Here is a 25,003-nt window from a genome sequence, read left to right on the forward strand (position 1 = left end):
TGCGTTTTAGTTCATTGTATGCAAAAGAAAATAACAACACAAAACCAAACTATGTCCAAGTATGGGAAAGCCTTGAAGTTGAGATAAGGAAGCAAGAAGGATTTCTACTTGCACCTGCAGCAAACCTTATGCCTCTGAATCAGGCCTGGAGTTCAAGCCAAGAATTACCAATGGGCCCCTTAATTTATTACAGTCAAGGGAAAGTGAAGGTAACTAATTGTCAGCCCATACCACAGGTGTTAGAAATGCTTATAGCAAATCATAACAATGAGCTTCTTTTAAAAACTGCTGAGGTCATAATTTTATCCCGTTTCGCTGCAAGAGAATTTCTATTGTGATACATCACATCCAGTAACACCGATCCTATTGCAATATATCACAGCCAATAGGAGAAGCAGAAGAAATAGGAACAGATGCAATACATCACAATTTGACAGAGCCCCACCGAAACGTGGAAAAGTTTATTGATTCATCCTCAGGAGCGGAGCTGATTTATAAAGTCTTCTTGCATCTAATGCCTTAGCATTCATTGCACATTTCAATAACAAGCAATTCCAACTATAATAGTTGGGATTATGTAATGACAAAACACTTATGGAGAAAAAAATCAAAAATTCAAGAAAGCATGAAATTACAATAATTCAGATGAATTGTTAGTAATTATGTAAGATGATGAATTGAACTTTTTCTAATTGTCTGTAACAATTTTATATATCAAAATTTCCCAGCTTCCTTGTTTGTTATTCAGTGAAATAAAGATGTCCTATGCCCATTCTTAAGCCAAATCAATCAAGAAGGGTTACACCTATCCCTGAGCAGATTGAGGAACTTGAAACACACAGCAAAGAGGCTGAAAGGAATGAGTTGTTACTTGCAATTACTTTTTGTTCCTGTGATAGAAGTTTAAAAAGTGATTCTCAAATCCCAGGAAAACCATTCCTGCTTTTACGCGTGCTGGTGTACAAGTTGAACTCTTTAAAGATAGTTTTGTATTAAGAAAAAAAATGCAGGTGTGTGCATGTATGGTAACTGTTGAGTCTGCCTGAACCACTGATTGAGCATCTGGGAAAAGGACCTGGTCAGCCCTGGGAGCACAGCTGAAGGCAATTCAGCTGTGTGAGCAGAAGGGGTGCAGCCTGGCTGCACCTCTCTTAATGTCGTTTAAGGGCTGACTGCCACTAGGGAAGGCTGTCTGGTTAGAGATCTCTCCCTTGTGAACCTAGATCTTCAGAGACAGGTGAGTGCTTTTCCTTTGTGACACCTTTCCATCACAGTAGTCCTTTTATTATTACCCCACCTGTATTGCTATTCCACTGTACTGATCTTTCTGGTTGATATAATGAATAATAGTTGAGGAGAAATTAGAAGAGCAATCTTTTCACTACCCAAGCAGCAATTAGCTCAGTGTTTGTCAGTGCTGGGTTTTAAGATGAATAAAGAAAATCCACGTTTTCCAGGTGTGGCTGAACCTAACAATTCACCTACTAACAGAAGTACTTGAGCAGGAAATATTTCTGTTTATCTGTTGCACTGACTCCTGGCAGTCTCTGCAGATTAGCATCCTTCACTTGAGGGAAGCACCACATCATACTTGTGCAGGCTCTTGGCCTCTCATTGCAGCTCAGTGCTTACTAGAGCTATGGTGATGGTCAGCCTTACCTATAAGCAGTGTTCCTGTCACTTCCTGGTTTTATTGTAATTGAGTACCTACAGTGAAAACTTGTAAGCCATACCCTCTGCTAGCATAAATCAGCATCATTTCCCTGACCTCAGTGGGGTCCTAATGATTTACGCCAGCTGAAACAAGCTGTAGCCATTACTCCTCCCTACCCCTGCATTCATACCAGGTGAGAAGCTGCATGTCTCCACCCCAACTATTCCCACTCCTATCAAAGGAAGCCTTGTCATTCTCTGATCCCCTTTCCACAAAATAACAGATGTTTCCCATGCTCCAGGCATGTACCTTTCCTGCTTAGGTCTGCAAATCTTCCCAGCTGAAGATGATGACTCTTTGCCACACACAGCTGAGTTCATATATTTTCCACTCTCCCTGTGAAGAATCATTTGTTCACCTGAGCATTTTGCTTAGCCTACATGACCTCGTTATCGTGTCCAACTGATTAATTGTGCTACACTGATAGTAATCTGCCAACATGTGCTGTGCTGAACAAAGTTTTGTTTGTTAAAACTTGTAGCTGATAGAGCAGTGAGGACACTCATTGTTCATAAAGTGAGATAAATGCAAAGAATGGAAGAACTAGGTGATAATTTATTTATAGATCTCTGCAGAAACACTGAAGTTAGCAAGTATACCATCTGTTAAATAGTCACACTATTCCTAAGTGCATATTAGCAATCTAAATGTGTGCCAAACACCTGATCTTAGCTATCTTTTGATAGTCTTTTTGACAAGCAGCATTATGCTTTATTAGGTTATGTCATGTTACGTTATAGAGCTATGCTAGGTAACAGTAACAGGGAGGATGGGGTGGTTGTGCGCTGTTGGTGTAAGCATGCACTTGGGGCAAAGACGTGGTTTTGGGAAGCAGCCAGATATTCAGAATAACAAGAGCAAATGCAAATATTGCATTTTTATTCATCTTCAAGTTCTTTTCTTTGCTTAGCATACTTTAGGCTGCTACTAATCATTGCAAATATACGCAAAGAGGGGAGAACAGATGCAAAAATCTTTTGAGCAAAAAGACCACTTCTAGCCAAAGGAAACGTTTTTCCTGATGGTCTGCCTCGTTCCTGGTTGTCATCCTGGGCTACATACTGAAGACAGACAATTCTGTAATTCGTTACTGAGAACTTTCTGAATGAGGTGTTGCAGTATTTTATGGGAGATGGAGCCTGCCTGGAAAGAAGGTCCCTTAAAGATGAAGAATGAAGAAGAATGACTCCTATAATGAGTCATTTTTACTTTTCTTTGTGTTTGTTTTGCTCTTTCAGGGATTTTTTTATATGCAATGATTCTTAATTGTACAAAATAATCAATGTCTGTCTAATAATCTACTAAAAATGACCTGAGGTAGAGGAAGAAAAGGATCATTTCTGTTTAGTCTGGGAGTGAGAGCTGCTCATAGTGTGAAAAGTCCAGAGCCAAGCACTGGAATGGATCATCTAAAAGAAATGTCTGTCTCTAGGAGTCTAATAAGCTAGATAATTATCTGTTTGGATGGATATATATCTACTCAAAGCTGTGATAGACATGATGAGTAGATTAAATGATCACTAGTGTGTCCCCATAGCATTTTTTTTATACCTGCCATTCACTATTGACCATAAGAGGACAAAAATCTCTCCAGCAGCAGGAAAATATGGGCTGCTGTGTATAACCAAAGTATAAGCATGCAATGGAAGTGGTAGTGCTCCTGCATGCGGAATTGGGTGCTTCAGAGATTAGAAAGACAAAGTCAAATTTTTCACCACATGTAATCTGAATTAGTCCTGCTAATTATAAAGTAAGACAGCCTGTGAGCCATCTAGTACTTCTACTGTTTCAATGCTTAAACAAGAATACTTGCCATTATCTTAATGGGTGAACATGGACAGGTGACAGTTTCTTAAATGGGTAAAATGATACCTTGACATATTGTGTCGTTAAACTAAGAATTGCTACTAGCAATTTATTACTTTCCAGAAACTATGCCAGTTTCAGACTAAAGTATCCCATAGTTAATTCTGAACTGTCATGAAAACCTTTTGTTAACTGCAGCACCGGACTTCCTTTTTCATTCTTTCTTTCCCAGTAAAATCTTGTTCTCAGCAGAAAGGTAGATCTGATTAACCGTTAATGAACACCACTGGTTGTGCTATTTGTCATACGAGTGCAGAGATTTGCAATTATTTTTAATCTGTTTTTCTGTAGGAACTGCGCAACGTGTTACATTAGCAAATCAAGGAACGGAATGTGATAGGAGTGGGAGATGCAACTGTTTTCACTGCTAGCATCTCAATGTTCTGACTTTTCCCCATCTTTTTCCTAACTCCTATAACGCATACGGAGTTGACTTCTCTTCCCACAGCACACGTGCCTTGGGCAGTTTCCCCATGCTGACTTGCCATCAGGTCCAGAGACCAATATTTGTTCTGGTCTTTTCCTTCTCAGAAATAATTTAACCCACAGGAAAGAAAAGGGGAAAAAAAAATACGATCAGTTTTCTCAGAGTGAATTTTCAGAACAGGTAAATAAATCAATCCACACATTCAGAGGTTGGATAAGCATATTTTAGATACAAATCAAAACTCTTATGAAGGCATGCTATTGTTTTCTTTCCCAATTAGTATTAAAGAGAGGCAGAAAAATGTTTATAGTTTCACTCCATTCATCTCTCTCTTTTTTGGTGTCCCTCTGGACTGCAAGGCGAGTCTAGCTGGCAGGCAATTAAAAGAACATCAGAGTTTAGAACACTTTCCTGTGTATTGGCAGGTACCATCTATTGTGGCTATGACTGTGAGGAGGTGCCACCACTGCCTAATTCAATTCAGTCACCTCCAAGTAGACAATGTCTTCATAGGAGATGAATATATAGGAGATGAAGAGGAGAAAAAGAAAAATTTACTCTGTAAGGTTCAGCTAAGGGAGAGAATTGATATATTGACATAAATAGCTGAGGCTGTACAGGTAGTAATCATGATGGCTTTGACCAATGAGAACTGTTTCTTTCTATTGAGCTCCGGATCAGGTAGTTGTTCAGCTGATGAAAAATGGAACAATTGTTTGAAACAAGAACCTGCAGCACACCACATTGACTTAAGATTTAAGGGGAAGCTGCTGCTGTTTATTTTATTAAAACATTTTGAAGTGCTCTGACAAAAGTAGTAAGTCAGCTCATCAGGGTGAGAACTGGATCAAAAAGTAATCTGTTTTTAAAGAACATCTGTTACATCATGTCCTGAAACTGAACTGTTCTTTTAAAAAGAATGAGACTGAGAGACTTCCACATTTGGGAAATGGGAGAAAGTAGAAAATACTGTATTAGATTAGTAAAAATAATGTAAAAATTGATAAGCAGACATGAAAATCACCCATGGGAGTCCAGGCATCAGTGTTTTTGCACCAACTTCCCTGGTGCATCGTGTGATTTCTGTTGTTTTTTTTTTTTCTCATTGCAAGTGTTCTTATCCTCCCCTTTGAAACCACTGTTAAGGTTCATTCAAGTCAATTAAAAACATGCCCACTTAGCACAGACAGTTTTAGGAACGAATGTGCTCATTGAAAATATGGCATACTTTTATCACTTAAACACACACTCTAGGGGAGTTCTGATGAGGTTTAATTATCATTTATACTTATAGAAACACACACCTGTGTTTAATTGATATAAAAAAGGAAACCCAAAACGTTTTTTTCCTATTCGTGCAGATTAAGACAAGTAAATTCTGATGTGTCACTAGAAAAACTCACAGAATACACTAGCTTTACAAAGTGGAATTGTAATGAATGTAGAAATCACTTGTTAAGGTTTAAGTGCTTCATAAATAATTATTTTATGGTTGCTGAAGGACCAGGTAGGTGGATGGATGAGCTATTTGTCCATACAGTGCTTCAGTTCACATAGTGAGATTTTATACCACTGAAATATATATTCTTGAGTTATCTATAAGCACTGCATGTTTTGGAATGTAACTTGGAGTAAATCTGACTATAACACGGTTTTGTTTTCTCCTTCTCTCTTCAGATCTTGAGAACTTTGAAATGAAAACAAGAAGCACAGTGTCAGTCAGAGAAGGACAAGGAGTGGTTCTGCTCTGTGGTCCTCCACCACATCACGGAGGTACGTGGAGTAGCTCTGCGTCGGGTGCAGCCCAAAGAATGGATTTGGGCTGTTCTGTTACCACTGCTGCTATTGCTCTGGACAAGGTAGAGTTCTGGGGACGTGCAGTGAGCTAACAGTGCCTTTCGCTGTAATGTTTCTGATTTCTTTAATGTAAGCCATCCTTAAACAAGGGACACGTTATTTGCACCCCCTTCTATATAGCTACAATCCACCTACAACATGAGTGTTTTCAGTGCAATACAAAGGCTTGAGCATATATGTGGACTATTGTTGGAGCAGTACCATTTCTCATTAACCCCACTTTTTTGCATCTGATAGAAGCAAGAAGCTCTTGAGAGCTATTTTTTGAGATCTTTTTTTTTTTTCCCCAGCACTGACTTTTGCAAGTTCTGAGCCACCTGCATTTTCAAATCCTATTTTGGAGGTGCTAGAACTCACATTGTAACTGCTTGTCTTGTGAGGTTCAGAGCAATGACTATGGTTTTCTCACATAACCAGCTGAAGATGATTAGAAATCTTGTCCTGGAAAAATAGATGCACATTAAAGAGGTGTAAATCATCAACAGTACAGTTACTGGATTGAGGAAATCAGCAGTTCTTATAGCACTCACATAACCACACACCCAAAGGAGGAGCATGCTGTAAGCCAGCACCAATGTCCTGCTCTTAGTACTGTTTTCTCAATCCTTCTTAAGAAATAGCTGTTCCCATAAGAAGAAGGTAAACTGTGATCTATAAGGAGGATGCAGTATATCAAAGTAGTAGAGAAACCCATCAGTCAATTTAAAACCCACAAGTCTCGGACGGAAAGGAAACATCAGTTCACTTAGTGCTTGCAGCTGTATGAAAGAGGTATGTAATCAAGGAGATGAAGTGAAATGTGGCCCTTAAGGGCAGAGAAAGCTTCAAAGAGTTCCTGAAATGTATCAGTGGGACAAAGACAATACATCCATCCATGAGCCAGTAAGCTGTATGTCTTCTTCCTGCTGATAGGTAAAATTATGATTTGGCAGAGCAAGACTGAGTATGTCAATAGTAAGTGAGCTTACTTCAGGTTAATTGCATGAAAAAAAAACCCAGCACCCTGTCCATAAACCTCTGTCACCAGGTTTAAGCTAGAGGTAGGATCTGTTGACCAACAGACTAAAATAAATAGAACAGTAATTTAAACAACAATTACACACCCCAGCTCTTACTTCCTGCACACCTCCCCCTCTTGCCTATTTATGCACCTGCTGCTCTTCAGCCTCAGCTGTTGTTATTTATGATGCTCATTAACACACCTTATAAAGTTCAGCATCTGACCCTTCTCTGCTTGTTAGTGAGGCTCTAGGGTGTAAGGGTGGGGAGGCAAGCTGTATTTCTCTCTTTGGGGCGTATCTATTCTGCAGCTAAAGTTCTTTAGGTCAGCAATTCTTTTTTTTCTGTATCATCAACATATGCTGTTTCTTTATTACAAGAAAGAGAGAAACATCCTGTATAGAGTTAAGTGTTGAAACCCGTCTATGAGGGAGGAAGAAAGCCTGAAGAACTTTTCAGTTCTGTAGCTGAGTGTGAGCCTGACCTGCCTGTGATTAAGGAGTTGTTCCCTGAGTGGTAATACTTGACACAGAACTATGGGCTGGGCTGTTTCTTCGTTTATTTTGTTAGAGGTGAAGTGTGATATAAGGCTTGTTTCCTCCAAGCTGGATCCCTGCAGAGCCTTAAGAAAGTTGCTAATCTTGTTAGAAGCAGCAGGATCACTTGTGCATTTGCATTTACTCATGCACGAGGGCTGCTGGGGCTCGAAGCTTGGATGCTGACTCAGTGGGCTTTTTCTGTACTGCTGTAACAACAGCAGAGCTGGATTAAAAAAACCAAAAAGGCTCTTAAAGAAGTGAGAGCTCTGAAGCCTGCTCAGTAGAGACAAATGTTGAGTCCTCAGCTGGCAGAAAGGCATAGGGGACAGAGGAGTGGATATGTGGAGATGAGATGAGCAGTGCTTTTCTGTGTAAAAGGCTCTTTGACTGCTTCCTCATGTTGTTTCTGCATTTTGTATTAAACAACCATCTGATAACATGCATAATTGCCAAGTGATGGATTGATGTGTATCTCCCTTTACAAAGCTGAGTGCCTTAATCACTGCTTTAGAGCAGCTTTCCCTCTGCTCCTGTTTCTGAGCTCTCCTATGAATCTTTAATCCTTCCCTGAGACCATCCTGTGCTCTCCTCCTGCAGAACCAGCAATATTGATCTGAATTTGCTCGGGCTGAGGAGGAGAGCTCTGAAATGTTATATTCCCCAGACTGATAAATCAGAGATGGTTATCAGCTGCCCCCCTTCCCAGCTGTGCCCTGAGCTGGCAGTGCTCCCTCCTGGTGCTGGCAGCTGAGCTGGGCTCACTGCTTGGGGTCTGGGTGAGGAGTGAGACAAACCCTGCACAGTCACCTGTCTTGGATGAAGATCCCAACAATTAGGGTTGCAGCACTAATAAAAAAGCCTATGAGCTGGCGTGTGCATAATGAAGTCTATGTTGCTGTAATTATCCCTTCACTGCCACACGGCCTCTTTGAAGTAAATGCAGTTCTGTGCACTCAAGGCACCTTCTTCCCACAGAGTCAATAATGGCACCAGGATTACTTTAGAGAGCAAATATCATTTTCCAGTGTTCAGAGCTCAAACATGTTAATTTGGGTTAAGTCCAATCAGCTGCACAAGAGAAAAAGGAGCTGTAGTGCGGTATTTATTAGGCAGTAGCTGGGCAGAATTAAGAAATTAATTACATGAAGGTGATTGATGTTTTCTAAGCTTGTCTGTGAGACCAACACAAGTGTTAAATTAAAAAGTTGAGGATAGAAATGATATAAATTTTACTTTATTCTCTCTTCTGTTGCAGGATTTAGTTCAGAAAAACTCTGACTTGTACAGTGCTATGAATGTTGTATTCTGTCATTTGTAGGAAGTGGAGTCATTTCTGGGCATAAGGCTGTCATAAGGATAGCAGAGTTCTTTTCCAACCCAGGAGGAGATCATACTCATTTTTCCTGACTTTAGAACAAGTCTGACATTACTGTATGTGATTTCCTTCAGAAGATTAAAACAAAAGCAGTGATCAACTTCTGCTGTTTTGGCCCTTACCTAAAGCACTACTGAACAGAGACTGCCCAAACCTGCTTCAGCTTGTTTCTCTCTGCACATGGTGACAGAGTGCTTAGGGAAACATTTGTTGATTTTTGGCACAAGCAATTCCAAGATGCAGAGAAAACCAGGAGAAATAGTGTTTCCCTGTTGGCATCATCTAACCCATGTTCCATGTCTTGGAAGTCATGTATTTGCTTCAGGATAGCAAAAGGCATTTCTAAAGATGCTTTTATAGATAGATAAAGGATGAATGTTGTCATATTGGCTAACTTTCATAGAATGGCCTGGGTTGAAAAGGACCACAGTTCCAACCCCCTGCTGTGTGCAGCTCACCAACCAGCAGACCAGGCTGCCCAGAGCCACATCCAGCCTGGCCTTGAATGCCTGCAGGGATGGGGATCCACAACCTCCTTGGGCAGCCTGTTCCATTGTCTCACCAACCTCTGTGTGAAAAACTTCCTCCTAATATCCAACCTAAACATCCCCTGTCTCAGTTTAAAACCATTCCCCCTTGGGGCACAGGTGGATGTTTATCTATGCAGTCTTTGCACGTGAGGAAAGGACTAGTTAGTTGCAAGGTCCTGGGATTTCCTGGTTTTTGTGAAGTGGAGGAATCAACCTCATAGATTGTGGAAGGAGCTAACCCTATGTAGGGGCCTCCAGAAGATGTCTCTTCCCTGGCCTTTTTTCTCCTTTCTGTACATTCACTTAGTTTACTTTTCTAAAGCATCACAGGTTAACCACAGTGAAAAGAGAATTAAGAAAAAGTGGACTAATTGGTCTCTGGCAGAAAACCTTCTGCTCCCTTACTTTGAAGCACGTTGATTTGTTTTCAACATCATATAAGTAGTCAACCTAGAGGGAAAGTGACAGATATACAAGGCTTTGTGCAAGGGGAAAATGAATTGGGTACAAAAAAATAATTGGTGCTGATAATGGTGAAGGCTCATGTAAGACTCTTACTGAAGCCTTTTCATAGCAGCCTCTGAAATTCAGCAGCTCTGGATTTGTGTTAGGGATGTGAACCCAGCAGCTCTTATTTTCAGAAATTCTATGGCTAAATGGAAAGCAAAATAAACTTTAGAAAGGTAACTTCTTTTTCCTCACTAAAATAGCTGGTGGCAGCAATTTTCAAGTCTATTTTAGCTAGACTTCATTAGCAGGTTACTATTTTTTTTTTCCTTACATAATTTCCCTTCTATGTCTCTGCTACCTTCTGTTCACCATTACTTTCACCAGAGCCTTCCCAGCTGCTGATTTACTCATGTAAATGAGTGTAACCCAAAAGTGATGGCATGGGCCTTGTACCAGAGCCATTAAATGAGGAAAAAGAAAGGAGCACAAATCAGATCTGTTCCAAGTGACCCAAAATGGAAACATTTAAGTAAAAGTAACTCCTTCTTTAATGTAATATTACATTTTCTAGTCTATTAAATCTATTAATATTTTTTGCTTATCATAGCTTTCTGTGAAAAGATGCTGTGTGAGGGAGTATCCTGCTGGGACTATGCTTTAGAAGGGGAAAAAAGTTTGATCTATAAAGTTTGGATCTTTTTCTTGGGATTTCATTCAGCTCCCACTGAAGTCAATTAAAATTAGAGCTTCTACAGAGTTTAATGGATCTGAATTAGGCTCCAGGCAAGTAAGGTCTGGGAGCTGGTGATGATGAGCCTGCAGTGAGGAGAGTGGCAATGTTTATATGCCTGGTTCTGGGGAGAGAAGGAATTGAAATATGAAAAGAAGAGGCCTGAACTCATTCCTGGTTCATGGGAGTATTAATAGGCAATGAGGCAATGGTTCAGTACAGACAGAATGTAATGGAGATTGCAAGATTATCAGGTGCTTTGCTGAAATCATAAGAGATGAGAACTGGCTGTTGTACCTACTGAAATGTAGATTGAACAAGCTCTGTGCAGCATAAAGCTACTTTTTAATAGGTTTTCATTAAGGTTTGTATACCCTGTTGAGCATGGAGAAGCTTGCTGCACCTCTGGGTGGTGCAGGAGCCACCAGCAGGGTTTGGATGGTGTGCCATAAGATGACCTAGAAGTCTTTCATGGTGCCTTGTCCATGGGTCAAGGCTCTCATCAGCTCTGTAACTGCTAGCACTGGAACTGGAGTCTAGGAAGTGAACCATCAAACCTGTTCTTCATATTTAACTCACTTTTGGTTTACTTGTGTTGTTATGGAAAGGTTGATGGATGTCCAGCTATGCTGTTCAATCACGTACACACAAGTATTGCACTGCTTTAGGACCTGTTGCATCTTCTGGGCTTACCATATGTCAAAAATAATAATAATAAAAAAAGGATACTGTAATAAAACAGAGCCTATTACAGAATTTAGCCAAGGATAGAAAGTGTCATTGATTGCTCCCTGGAGACATGTCATTTCTAATGAGAGTTCTAAAATGTTAGAAGATGATAACATAAAACTCCACAAAACTACTGGAGTTTGCAGACTTATTATCATCCTGTACCTATGCTGCAACCGAGGGAGAGGAAAGAAATGTAAATAATCTTTTTGAAATGCTATATTTGATGGGGGGAAATGTGCAAAAATGAAGCTGTTGGCAGAGCACTGTTAGTTTATGAATTATACATTTAATTAGAGGGAGCTAAACTGGTACATTTTGGAAGTTCTGATTTACTGGGCCTTGTTAATGACAGAATTTCTGTCCTGCTGCTGCCACTGCAGAGCTGAATACTGAAGCCCAGTATTGGGCATGGAGTAGGCAGGAAACTTCTGGCATTGATGGAAACACAGGGTTGGGGTAACAGGGTCTTTGGATGGCAAGCTCATAGAGCTCTGTCCTGCTGGTCAAATAAATTAGTTTTAAAGTGGCTAGGCTATGGATGTACCTTTTTATAGTGTGAAATGCTATGGAAGAAGGCAGCAGAATAGGGTTAGGAGGTCAGAACAGGACAAGAAGTATGGAGCAGTTGCAAGTATGGAAGATAAAGAAAAAAGCACAGAAGGAGTGATGTGTAGATATTATTCTCCAAGATGTTTGGATGCAGTAGAGTTCTGTCCCTCAATGAGAATCTAATGATGTCTTGTTACCTGTTTCCTTTCTCCATGTGTGGAGTGGAGAAAGGAGCAGTAGTGCTGCATGATCAGCAATTGGCTCTCAGTATTGAGAGGCAAGTTGCAATAGATAGGAATTATTTACTAAGCCAGCTTTCTCATGGCATTGCAGCACTGCCATTTCTACCTAAAAATAGGCTGAAACAGGAAAATAAAAAGCAGCAAGGGACAGAAACTTCTGTGACCTTCTCAAGTGGCTCGAAGTAAGTTAGAACTGAAGCAGTGCTTATCCTGCCTGTACTAATTTGTGCATCCCCAGTGGTCTGCCCTGTAACTGGCTCGTTCTTTCAACCAGCAAAAGCATTAAGAAGAAGCAAGCAAATCTGAGGATGCATGATGTATGTTGCTCTTTTCTAGGCTTGTCTTTTGCATGGACCTTCAACAATAACACCTTATACGTTCAGGAGGACAGACGGCGTTTTGTTTCACAAGAAACGGGAAATCTGTACATTGCCAAAGTAGAGCCATGGGATGTGGGCAATTACACCTGTGTGGTGACCAACTCCAAGGCTGGGCAGAGTGTTCAGGGGCCGTCCACTCCCCTCACCCTGCGCAGTGATGGTAAGCTCTCTTGGCACACTCGGTATGAGGCATAGCTCAACCATCAGATCTAGAAAGCTGTTCTGAGTGAGTTCCTGAGGTGAGAGACTCACCTGCACAGATATACAAATACCTTTTCAGCCATGCCTTTAAATAAATGTTTGCATGGAGAAGTGCATACCTGGGAGATCTCTACTCAAAGTTGGTTTTGTAAGTTTGCTCACCTACATTTCAGTGTATTTGTGCTGCTTGCAAAGCCGCAGTGACGAGTTGTTACCAGAGTCAGTACAGTGTTATATTTCTGGTATAAATAAAACTCAACTGTACATTATTGCATAATACTCTCACTGAGAGACTATGCTGCTCTATAATATTCCATCTGATCATGCTAAATGAAGTTATAATTCCCAAAATCGAAAGTTAATAATTTGGTACCGCATGTAAATGCTTTAGATCTTTTATGCCTATTTTCTTCCTTCTCATCATCGTGCTTTATTCCTTTTCTCGGTCTCATCAGTCTCTTAATCTTCTCCTATTCTCTTTGGTAGCCTCTGGATTGAGTCCTAAGCAGGCAGTCTCAAGGGAACTGTACAAAATAGCACATGGAGCATTAGCTGGGCCTCTGTTCAATGTAAAATAAGAACCAATTCATTTTTCTGTGTGAGATCTGGGCTAAGACTCTATCTGAGGGAGACTGATTTTCACCATTCCTGATTCAATGAGTTGTACTGAAAGATTAATGCATTTTTTTTTTTTAAGAATTTCAGCAAAAAATTCAGTTTTTCTAAAGCGATCCCAAACCTGCTGCAAGGTCAAATGCCCTTAAACTGATACTGGATTATCTGGTTTATCAGATACTTGATGAGATTTGGGGATGTGATTACTATATCCAATTACATCAGCCTTTCTTAAGCTTAGAGTTCACATCTGGTTATTTCTAAGATGCTTTAAGTGTTTTGTAATTAGTTTGGACATGGAACCCCTTAATTTTCTCTTGTGTTCAAAACTACCTGGTGTCCTTAGAAGTGGCAGCTTAGTGACGAATGTCATAGCCATTGCTTATGAGCAGCTAACGAGAGGTGTGAACCTTGAATTCTCCCTAAAATCCTAATGCACGTAGATACTGCGCTTGCACATGCTTCACCATTCACATGTAAAGAATTTGCACACTTCACATTAAGCTTTTCAACATAGGTTTGGATTTCACCCAGACAATCAAAACTAGTCTTCAGACATCATGTGTGGATGCCCATGAGTGGAGCATAAGGCTCTAACACTGTTAATGCCATCCTTTCTTTTACACTGAAATTCTGTTGTGCTAGACAGGTCTGAAGCTCAACTGGAGTGCTAGCTGTTTTGATGTTCAACAGGTGTGATGGGAGAGTATGAACCAAAGATTGAAGCACGTTTTCCAGAAACAACATACGCAGCAAAGGGCTCATCTGTTAAACTGGAATGTTTTGCCCTTGGAAAGTAAGATTCCTGTTTCTTATTTACTGTGGTTTCTAACATAGTTGTACAGGGAGAAATTGTTCCTTTGTAAGTGGAGTAGCAAATTTTTTGTCAGAACATGAAAATGTAAATCTTTTTTTTCACCTTATCTTGGTTTGTTTCTGTGCAATGTGTTCCCAAGACTTTCTGGAATGGGTCTCACATGGCTCTCATCACCCTTTTCTCCAAAGAGATGCTGAGGAGCCCTGGGAAGCTACAATCTAGCATGCATTGTGCCTGAGCTCCTCACATGGCTGTTCTCCTTTGCAGAAGCAGTAGAGTGCTCATATGAAAAGAGATGCTCTGTATTCTGAGAGCAGATGGTTAACTGAATGTGTAACTCGCCTTTCCAGTGTGTCCCTTTTTCTATGGAAGAGCTAAATTAACCTTAAATTGTCGACCTCTAGCTTAAGTTTTATTTGACAATCCTTTTTAAGGCTTTTAAAGTGTTTAGAGCTTTTCCAGAGGTTAAAAGCCTAACTTGCAAGCAGCGCAAATTAATCAAAAGTTCCTGTGGAACCTATGCTGAGAAGTAGAAAAATAAAGCAAATAAAGCTAGTAAGATGAGATATGGCCTTGCCTTACAGATAAGGTTTTTATAGAAATGAAAATTAGCCCCCAAGTTAGTTGGACAAAAAATATTTCTGCAGTCATATTCAAAAGCATATGAATTTCTTGGCCCTAAACAAGTCCCAGACTGGAACATTCCTGCTAAATCTGGTTTTCCTTTCCAAACAATCAAGCTACTTCTCTTTAAATACCTCTTTAATTCAGTGTGAGTCAGTGCAGGCTTTACACCACAAGTTGTCACTGTAGATTTCCATCTGTTGCACGGGAAGCATTTAGCAGTGGTATATTGACTACACAAAAGCATTTCAAAACCAGAAAATAATACGTACGAAACAGAGCCTTCCCAATGAAGGGATAAAGACAGGTCATGTTAGCTTTGCTGTTTTAACAACGTTAGAAGTATGGGGCAATGTGTTCTGCAAGGATGTGGATAATGAAGTATCTCAGCCAACACATCACCTCCTGTCTGTGTAGGTGCACCACACCTGCTGTATGTAAGGAAAGGCTCTTGCTACAGTGCTGCAGAATTTCTCCTTTCCAGCCTTTCGTAGCAGCTTAGATGCCTCCAGTTTTTCATCTGAGTATTTTCTCTGAACAGAGCTTTGAAGTACGTTTTCAGTCAGTGGGGGAAAAAGCATTATTTCGGAGCTGAAATTTGTATGTGAATAAAGCAAGAAAAACAGATTACAGGTGAAAAACTCTTAACTCATTAGTGAGGCCAGCTTTTTACAGGTATGTAGGTAATTAGCGGTGGTGTTCAATCTCTAAGCTTCCTACCTCCAGCTGTTTGCAATTGTAGTCAGGCACTCACAAGCGCAGCGATGCGGTCATCTGCACCTTTACATGCCTCAATTCCACCAAAACTCTAGCCTCTGCTATTGTCTGTTTATGTTAAAATCAATTCAGCTCAGCATTTGTTGAACTATACCTCTGATCTGCCACAAGCTCTAACGGTTATTATCTCTCTTGGATTTCAGAACTGCTTTCCCATTATCCATAATTTTCTATATTCATACTGTTAGTCCACTGGTTCAGACAAAGCTGTCAGCTGCTGCTGCCTCGCACTTTGAATAACAGAAATCTTTCACATCTAAGGCAGATTATAGGCAACCTGCTGCGGTTTTGGTCTCCAAAAGTCTTAAATGAAAGTATTTTCACGGTATTTAGAGAAATAGCATCTCTTTTCTATACGGAACAGCAAATCATACCTCTTGGATGTTGCTTAAAAAGCACTTCTGCATTTAAAACACAAGTAGAGGAGGCCAGACTGAAGGCTGAGTTTTATGCCCTTTTTACCTGAGGGAGCTCCAAATCAACCAACTAAGCGCAACCAGACCATAGGATGCCTAGAGGTAGTGCATTCCATGCACCTTTTAAGGTTCCTATGGGGAGATCAACACTTACTGCGCCCCACTGGCACAAAGCATTTGTGGTCCTCCCCATTGCAATCTGTTGCAATGCTCTGTTCATGCATTTTGCATGGAAACGTGGATGTCACACAGCCCTTGCCTGTTTGATAACAATAAATATAGGGAGGCCAAAGAGATGCTGTTTATTCCTGGAGAGACGGCTTGGAGGAATGGATCTCAAATGGACAAAACGCTTGGATAAGCTCTTGTTGTACAGAGCACCAGGAATAGCAGCTTTTGAGAAGTAAGTTATTCCTCAGTGTGATGCTATGTGGCTGTACAAAAGGAGTGTGAGTAGCATGCATCTCTGCGGTGATTGGCATGGAGAATTCAAACAGAACACAAATGCATATTATAGCTTAATTCTTTGAAGAGGGAAAACTGAAATATGAAATACTAATGTGACCATCTCAGATGCTGCAGCCTGTGGCAATTTATTAGAAGAGATGAGACTTTGTGTTCTGCAATAAGATTCATTATGTTGACAGTGTTTAATACTATGCCAGTATTAAAAGTCATGTTTTGGATCAAGCTATATTAATCATGCCATATATCTAAATTATGGCTCACTGTCTGAGTGGACTGAGTACCATGGAAGGAGTTGCTCACAGATTAGCTCAACTGACTTACTGTGCTTTTCTATAGGTTTCTTCTCAAGTAACTTTTTTCTCATGTACTAATAGAAACAGTTTCATTGTTGGGTGTGCACAGTTATTAAATTGTGCCCGCATTTAATTTGTTAAAATAAGGAGATAATTTGTTCAGAATCCTTGCAAATGGGTCACTGGTAGCATTGGTAGAGGTTGTAGAAAGCATATTGAATAATACAAAACAGGATTTCTTTTAACCCAAAATACTCTTTTTTCTTTCCGGGGAAGATGCTACATCTTCCTATCATTTACATGTTCAGAGCTGAGCTTTTCTTGAGGCTGTTGGTACAAGTATACAACGCAGCCACAAGTGGGTTCCAAATAACCATCTTTACTAAATTGACATCACAACTCCAGGCTTCACTTCTTTTAAAAACATCTTTAAGAATTTATGCAAGAGGCTGTAGAAGGATCAAGCACAGAATTCTAAAAACCATATATCATGTAAATCAGTTTTTCTACTCCAAGTGAAGTTTGCTACTTTCAGCCTGCATTCCTGACAGAACAAATACCAGAGAATTTGTATCTTAAGGGATGAGCAGGCAGCTCTGCAAGAGCCAATATCACAGGAGTTAATGTGAATGGCCTGTGACCACGGGAGAAGGAAAGATGATATCAGGTTTCAGAGAATGTGAATTCTTTGTTATTTCTGGAGAAATACATCGAGTCACATAGAAGCATTTGTTTAACAAGGCATTGTCTTCATTATTGGAACTGAAGATTTCACTGTTGAAGCCAGTTGGTGCCTTGCCTGGGGCAGGGGGCTGGAACTTGATGATCCTTGGGGTCCCTTCCAACCCAAACCATTCTGTGATTTAATGCTTTTGTGAAGTGCCCTCAGATGCACAGGGCTAAAGCTATGGCCAGGTGCCATGCATCAGCTGGCTGCTGAGCCTCTGCCACAGGGAGAGTGGGATGGTCCTCTTGGTGTAGGGTGTAATGCTACGGAGGGATTAATCTGATGTTCAGTATGACAAGACTTGTCTCTAACCAAAAAATATTTTCCATCTCCTTTTCTTTCAAAGTTAGTAACGTATGCTTTTGTGATCCTGCTGTCTGTATGGTAGAGTATAAATTAAATTAGTAGCTGAGCTCAGTACTCCTGGATGCTCTGAAGACTTCAAATATACTATAGATTTATGTACAGAGACACTCTCATATTTATGCACTGTTTTCTTATTTACTCAGGTGAAAGCAAGACTTGCCTGTGAAGTGTAATAAATAAGTACACTCATTGTTTCTGTACACATTCAAAAACTTCCTAACCCCAAGCAATTACTTAATTCTCCATCTAATGTGGTTGTTAGTAACCATTACCAAAAGCAGACACCCCAAATCTGTATGGAAAAGTACCAATCTGTGTTGGAATGTCAGATAATGACCTTCAATAGAGTGGTTATGAGAAGTACAATCATAAAAAGCCTTGGGTTGGAAGAGACCTAAAATATCATCTAGTTCTAACCTCCATGCATCATCCTGCAGAAGCTCACAAGGGTGTATTTCTGAAGCTAGGCAAAATCATTGAAGTAAATTCTACATTCGTTCTTTTTAAAGCCATTCAGATTTTCTCAGCTTGAAAGGTTTCAAACATCCTGTAATACCAGTGCTGATATATATATATTTAAATAAAGTATATACTAACTTTGGAAGAAGGTGAAACCACCCCAAACCCTGCCTTTTGCAAAACAGTGATTACAGCTCCTGGAAACCTTAAGGTGAGGAGGGAGGCACTGCAGAGGCAACGGAGAAATGCAGACCTCCTCCAGCCCCATGGTACCAAAGGCCCAGCCATGGCTCCTCCTGCAGCTGCTTGCTGAAGCTTCAGGTTGGTGAGGGGCTGCTCTCCTGACAAATGTATTCCTTATTCTGACAAAACTAGGCTACTCAGCACACGCTTTCCCAGAAGAACAAAGTACAGTTAAGTATTTATTGCAATTATGCATTTAAAGACAGTCAAGTTGCTAACCCAAACTCGGTTTTCTATGTCATCCTGCTGCAGCTGGCATCAGAGGCAGCCTTGTTAGGAAGGATGGGGCTGACGAGGAGGAGAGTTTGTCTTGAAACATCCCCAAGGATGTCATTATAAGTATCTGGTGTGGAGAAGGAAAACAGGACAACATTTTCAGTGCCAGCTTTGGTAAACTTGAGTTGACAAGTTGACGGAGGCACCTTTTTCCACAGTCCTGCCTCTGGCCTTAGTGTCAGTGCAGGCTTCCCTTCATTCATAGTCATGCTATGGAAAATAAACTCATAGAATAGGAAATACTTGGATGAAGGATTTTCAGATAGCAGGATATAAATGAATGTCTAATTGCTTTTTCTGCTTTTCATAAACATTAGCTTCTTTTAATCTGGAAAAAAATTATGGGGGAAAAAAAAGAGATCCAGAAGAGGTGCCTTTAAAGTAAGCAGTTAAATGCTTCTGGCATTTAGAGTACTGCAAGATTCCATTATACAGCAGCTATTCACCCATTATTTAATATGCAATAGTGCTTTAAAGCCAACAGTGCTCTCCTTCGTGTTGTCAGTGGTCGGTGTCAGTCCATCACGAGGCTGCAGAGTACCTCTGGCTGTTTTCCTGGCTTGGTCATGGCAGCACTGAGATGGGCCTGTTCTGCACAAGAATTTTCTTTTAAATGACTAAAAATATTCTGTTTAGAGAAATTTTGCATGAAAAATATCACACAAAGGTTGGTGGGGGAGATGCTACTTTCTAACACACTGGCTAGTGTGTTTGATTGTCAATCCCCTCAGAGTTCCTAGTAGGGAATAATGTTAAGCAAATTTGCATTTGGTACGGGCTCTAGTCTCAAAGCACAGGAGCTAGACCTGAGTTTACAGCATTAAGTACTTTTTCCATTATTTATTGGTGACTTGATTTCCTTGGTCAATAAAAAAGAGTTTGAGCCAGGGACCTAAATAATTCAAAATATGAGCAGTTATGGTCTCTGTTAAAAATGCTTTGTACATCAGTGCTGCAGGCCAGAGACCTTAGGGACTGAGGTGAGGGCAGCGTGAGCTTCTGATTTCTATGGATGTCATGCTTCAAAGTTCAGCACCAAGTGTTTGTTGTTGATGTTACTTCCAATGGAATAGATGGCAGCCTTAATCAAAACCACTGTAAGAAGCCATTCATTCTGCTTAGAAAAAAGCAGCTTACTTTGGTTTGCTGTAACAGAAGGCAACTGTGAAATCCAATGCTATTAATATTTCAAAGTGATCTGGTGACATAATAGATCATGATAGCCAGGCTTGTATGGTCTATGGTATTACCAGGAATCCAAGAATTATTTGTAGCCTTCTTTACACTTGGCTGTCTTTATCATATAGAATACATTGATCTAAATGTAAATGAAAATGAAAACATGAAACAAGAAATATTCTGTTTAGTCTCTATCTCCTTTCAGCCTCTCATGCTTTCCACTTCCTTGCTCAGCTGTCTTCCTGCCCTCCTCTACTTCAGATCCCATTTTTTATACCTAGATTTATTGTTCTTTTTAGCTTCTTTGAATTCTTGTGCAATGTTTCCTATTTTGAGGAGTGAAAATACCTCTATTGCCAGAGGGAATTTGTTTTCTCCAAAACAAGTCAATTATTCTGTGTTTCTGTGGTGTTTTTTTGGACCTCTAGAATTGTCCCTTCACTGAACTCTCACAGTTACTGTGGGGAAAATAAAAATTGGCTTTACAAGCAATCATTGAGGGCTTCACACCACAGTTAGGCTTGTGCTCCTAAATTGGTTGGGTGAGTTATAAAAACTCAATCTTATGAACCTCTGCGAATCACTCTTAGAAACTGAAATGATTTCTTTTTTGAAATATGATTCTACAAAGGGATTTCACATTATCTTTTCTTCTGTAACAAATGCTCACTCTTTCTCTAACAAATATAATTATTTAGTCCGGTCCCTAATATCAGCTGGAGGAGGTCTGATGGAAGCTCACTGACAAAGAAAATCAAACACGGCAAAAACAAAGGAGTTCTTGAAATCCCAGATATTCAGCGAGAAGATGAAGGCTCTTATGAGTGCACTGCAGAAAACATTCGAGGCAGAAACATTGCAAGAGGTCAATTATTTGTCTATGGTAAGCAGATTGATTAATTTCTTCTTCCTCTTTTTTTTTTTGTTTTTCTCTACAGGGCCTGATAACATTCAGATGTATTTTGTAGATGAAGTCTATTAGCCCCTTACTGGAGATATGAAATGTAGTTCAGGTTAAGCTGATTAAAAAATGATTGCAGGTCTGCAGTGACCTTCACTGAATTATATCCTCAGCAAATAAAGATATTTTGCATTAAAACTCAGATTGAAAATGTGGGCTGTGCCATGATGAAGTTGTAAAGGTTAATACAAAGCAGAAAAAAAAAAAATCCCTGGTACATTTACATGAAACATTAAGGGCAGGCAAAAAGATTTACTCTCAGTAGCTCACAGCAGCAGAAAACTGTGCTGTCCCTGATGCAGATTAGGGAAGGATTCATGGGATTTTGGTTCATACGAGTTCTAGCTGAACAATGTTTCTCCAGAAACAGATGAGGGCAAGGCAGGGGAAACTCATCTTGTTGCCTCCCTCTCCTTCCTCCTTGTGTAAAAGCAGGCAATAATATTTCTGTGAAACTGTTCTCCCATTTCCCTTCCCGTCCTACGCATTCATTTCCTGTGGTCCAAGTTATGCATGATGTTCCACTGTAGCCAAAGCAAATTATATACTCTTTAGTCCTGTTTTTAATACTCAGGGAAAAAAAGCAATGTTTGTGCGTGAGTAAGAGATATGGAGGTCTTTTCCTTACCTTATGGGTCTTTGAAAATAAGAGAAAAAATAAAACTTCTTAATAAAAAAGGAATTACAATAAAGCCAGACTATGTGACTACAATTAATATCTGGTGAGAAGACCTTGGCGAAAAAAGCAATGCAAGCTTTGCTAATAAGCTACCACTCCTGCTGCCGTGGCTAATATCAAGATCTGTGCTGGGAATAGAGCAGTCTGCTGCTGCTTTGAATATTTAATTATTTCTTTGCTTTTTAAGGGGTTATTTTTGCACACGTTGCTCACTAATTTTCACAGAATGTCAAAGAATTCCAGTAAAATTAAGTTCACTAAACTACCTGGATGTGACTGATAACAATATAGGCAACTAGAAAATTTTAATCAGTTATTACAATTTGAAAGAATATACTCATTAGTTGTGCTTTGTAAATTAATGGCTGTTCATGGTAAATATGTAAACAGGAAGTGTGAAGAATTTGCACAAGAATTTTTATCGTATTAGGAGTGCACTTGCATATTATCTATATAATTGACTTCCTCTTAGTTTATGTTCTGCTGTGTTTTACTCAGTCTGTAAGCAGCTCATCTTTAGGAAATAGGGTTTCTTTGTTGGGCACTGGATGCTTTGTGCACGGCTGTGAGTGCATGTGTCTTAGGCTCTGAGAACAATAAAAACAACATGTAATTAGAGTAACTTTGGAGCATGGAGAGGTCTGTCTTTAGTAGACTTTCATGCCCTGTGAAATGTTGGCATTGTAGTAGTGTCAGGGTGATTCGTTGGGGCACAGCCATGGGCTATCCCCGTAGGGTTGTGCTATGGAGGTAGGTTTAGTTAATACTGATTAATAATACTGATTATTTTTTAGAAACTTGTTCTGCTCATCTTAAAAGATAACAAATCTCTTCCTGAAATGAAATTACTGTATATAAGAAATTGGAGCATATGCACACACAGAGTCTGCAGATTTATGACTTAACCTAGCCAAAAATCTTTCATGGGATGCTGAGACATCAGCCACTCACCTGAAACACAGGGGGATGCAATGTAGAACCACACTTGCCAGCAGCTTTGGTGTATCTCAGAGCCTGCTGGGCATTGGTCATTCTCCCTGGCTCTCATATTCACCAATATATTTACAACTATTTTGTATGTCAGCCTCATGCTAACTCCTCCTCAGCTCCATCCTTCTGTGTTTATTTGGATGTTTACAGAGCTTCTTTGTGATTTTTGCATATTCTGTTTGCTTGTTTGTTTGTTTTTATAAAGTAATATCTTTATGTCAGTGCATCACAAGTGTTCAGAAGCTGTTTTGAATAACCCTAATTCCTTTGTACAGTTTCTGTTGTAAGTTATACCTGATGAACCTACAGTGTAAAACCATCATCTCAGGTATGTGTGTAAAACACAGTGGGTAGCACTTACACCTGTGAATTTGATTAGCTACTGACTCATAGTTTGGATTTTTCTACTTTTGGTACACAGATTATAGAACCTGGAGAGGAGTGCTCAGACTTCTGGGTATCTAAATAACCATTTCTGCAAATTTTGGCCATAAAAACCAATGTCTAAACTGAATCTCTTGGCCACTTAATTTCTAACATCTTCCCAGGTTGATCCTGAAGTTCAGTGCCAGGAAATCTGTTGTGCAGTATTTACTTGTAAGGCAACGTGAATGTTTTGGTCAAATACTAATTAGCTTAGCTCAGTTTGTTAATTAACAGCAGCATATTTCCAGCAAAATCATTTTTTCTCCTGCTTAAAATGGTTTGCGTGTTCTTTTCAGAACTCCCTGAATGGGATAAAAAAATAGAAAGTGCCTTTCTGTCTCTCTATGACAGTTTGTTTTGGGAATGTAAGGCAAAAGGAAACCCAACCCCTTCCTACAGCTGGTTAAAAAATGGCCAGCCTCTCATGTCAGAGGTAAGGTTCTGTCTTTTTAACTTCTTGTCTTATTTTTACAGGGTTTAGTTATGACATTCATTGTAAAATATGTTACTAGTTTCATAAATGTAATAAGTTTCAGAAGTGATAATTAGTGTATCATCATAAACTTAGCAACATAAAGCCTCAGTTCTTTGAGTTCATATATATTGAAAATGTCAGTTATAATTTATCTTGCAAAGCATGTGAGTGCTACAAGATATGACACTAAGTATAGATGAGTTAATAAATCACCATTATAACTAGTGAAATAAAGGTCTGTCCATAAATAGTGAATGCATGTGTAGGCCACGTGTAATTTGGGAAGCCTGTAGGATGCCTGTCCTAATTGGCTGGCTGTGGAAGAGTGAGTATTTCAGAGCAATCTGATCAGCCCAATGACTACTTGGTTCTGTGGCTTCTGCTTTTAACCTGGAGGCAGGATGGACCTCTGGTCTGAAGCATTATGGCTGTTCTTGTGCATATTAATCCTTTAACTGAATTAGCCATGATAATCAGTTATTAACTGACTAAGTTTAGTATACAGCTGATACCCCGTAGTGGAATATCAGACCAAAGAAGACGATATAAAGATATAAGAATCATAGAATCATAGAATTGCTCAGGTTGGAAAAGACCTTGAAGATCGCTGAGTCCAACCACAACGTAACTAGAAAAAGGGGAATAAATGAAAAATCTCACTTAAAGGACAAAGAAGGACCAAAGTGGAGAAGGAAGCAGTAGAGTGGTAGGAGTGGGGGATGCGAGAGGAAATCAATTGGAGTTCAGACATTTAAAAGAGCTGATCAGTTACTTATGCAGTTTGGTTTCTGAGAACTCAGCTTTGGCTCTTTCAGAGCAGTATAATTATTCTTTTGTGGCAGCCAAGCTTTGGTACATCCATCTTCCAGTCTTCTGACTTCTGTGACAAGAGATTCTTTGCTGCATTTGTGTTCTGCTGAGGCCAAGTTTCCTTTTTTGTTAGCATCTGTGCAGCATCTATTGAGCATGAAATGGCGTGGCTCATTTGTAATGCATTTATTACTTGATAGGAAAAAAATAATACTGTGATTAGTTTCTGTCTAACAAGAGCAGACATAGAAGCAGTTTCAAAATAAATGTTCTGTACCTGCTAGGGTGCAGAACTTACACTTGTTTGATTTACTGGTGCTTATTTGAAACAACTGGAAGGGGGTCCAATCTTCCACGTGATCTTCTTTTGGATTAGTCCTAAACAGAGCTCAACCAGCACCTGAGAAGGCTAGCCAGAATTTACTTGGATTGCAGTTTTTCAGAACCCCGTAATTTCACTTATACTGTTGCCTGTTCCTACACCAGATTATCTAGTTTCTCTCTTTGAAGACAGTGATATTTAAAGCCTGCCACTCTGCAATTGCATCGTTTCAGTAAAAAAAATAAAAAAGGATAAAACTCTACAGAAACATTTTCACAGTGCTTACAGTATATTGTAAATGGAATACTTCAGGCAACAAAATACTGAATGTTATTGCTCAATGGACGAAATGGATAGTTTGAAGGTGAAAGTACAAGAGATGTGTAATAAAATATTCAGACCATCACAGCACCCTGCTTGTTGGAAATATGATGCTTTCCATCTCGGGACTGATTCTGTGGGTATCATCTGCTTTCTGTAAAACCCTTT

General features: G+C 39.7%; 1 protein-coding gene across 1 annotated transcript in view; it reads left to right on the forward strand.

Moving 5' to 3' along the window:
* The window catches only part of LOC125698838 (contactin-6-like), a 139,804-nt gene that overhangs the window by 63,809 nt on the left and 50,992 nt on the right, over window positions 1-25,003 (forward strand). Inside the window, exons 6-10 of the mRNA XM_048957669.1 lie at window positions 5,685-5,780; window positions 12,347-12,550; window positions 13,900-14,002; window positions 20,550-20,734; window positions 23,204-23,340. Coding sequence (XP_048813626.1) covers window positions 5,685-5,780; window positions 12,347-12,550; window positions 13,900-14,002; window positions 20,550-20,734; window positions 23,204-23,340 — 725 coding nt within the window. The remainder of the gene's footprint in view (window positions 1-5,684; window positions 5,781-12,346; window positions 12,551-13,899; window positions 14,003-20,549; window positions 20,735-23,203; window positions 23,341-25,003) is intronic.

The sequence above is a fragment of the Lagopus muta genome, chromosome 11 (genome assembly GCF_023343835.1).
Source record: "Lagopus muta isolate bLagMut1 chromosome 11, bLagMut1 primary, whole genome shotgun sequence".
Lineage (NCBI taxonomy): Eukaryota > Metazoa > Chordata > Aves > Galliformes > Phasianidae > Lagopus > Lagopus muta.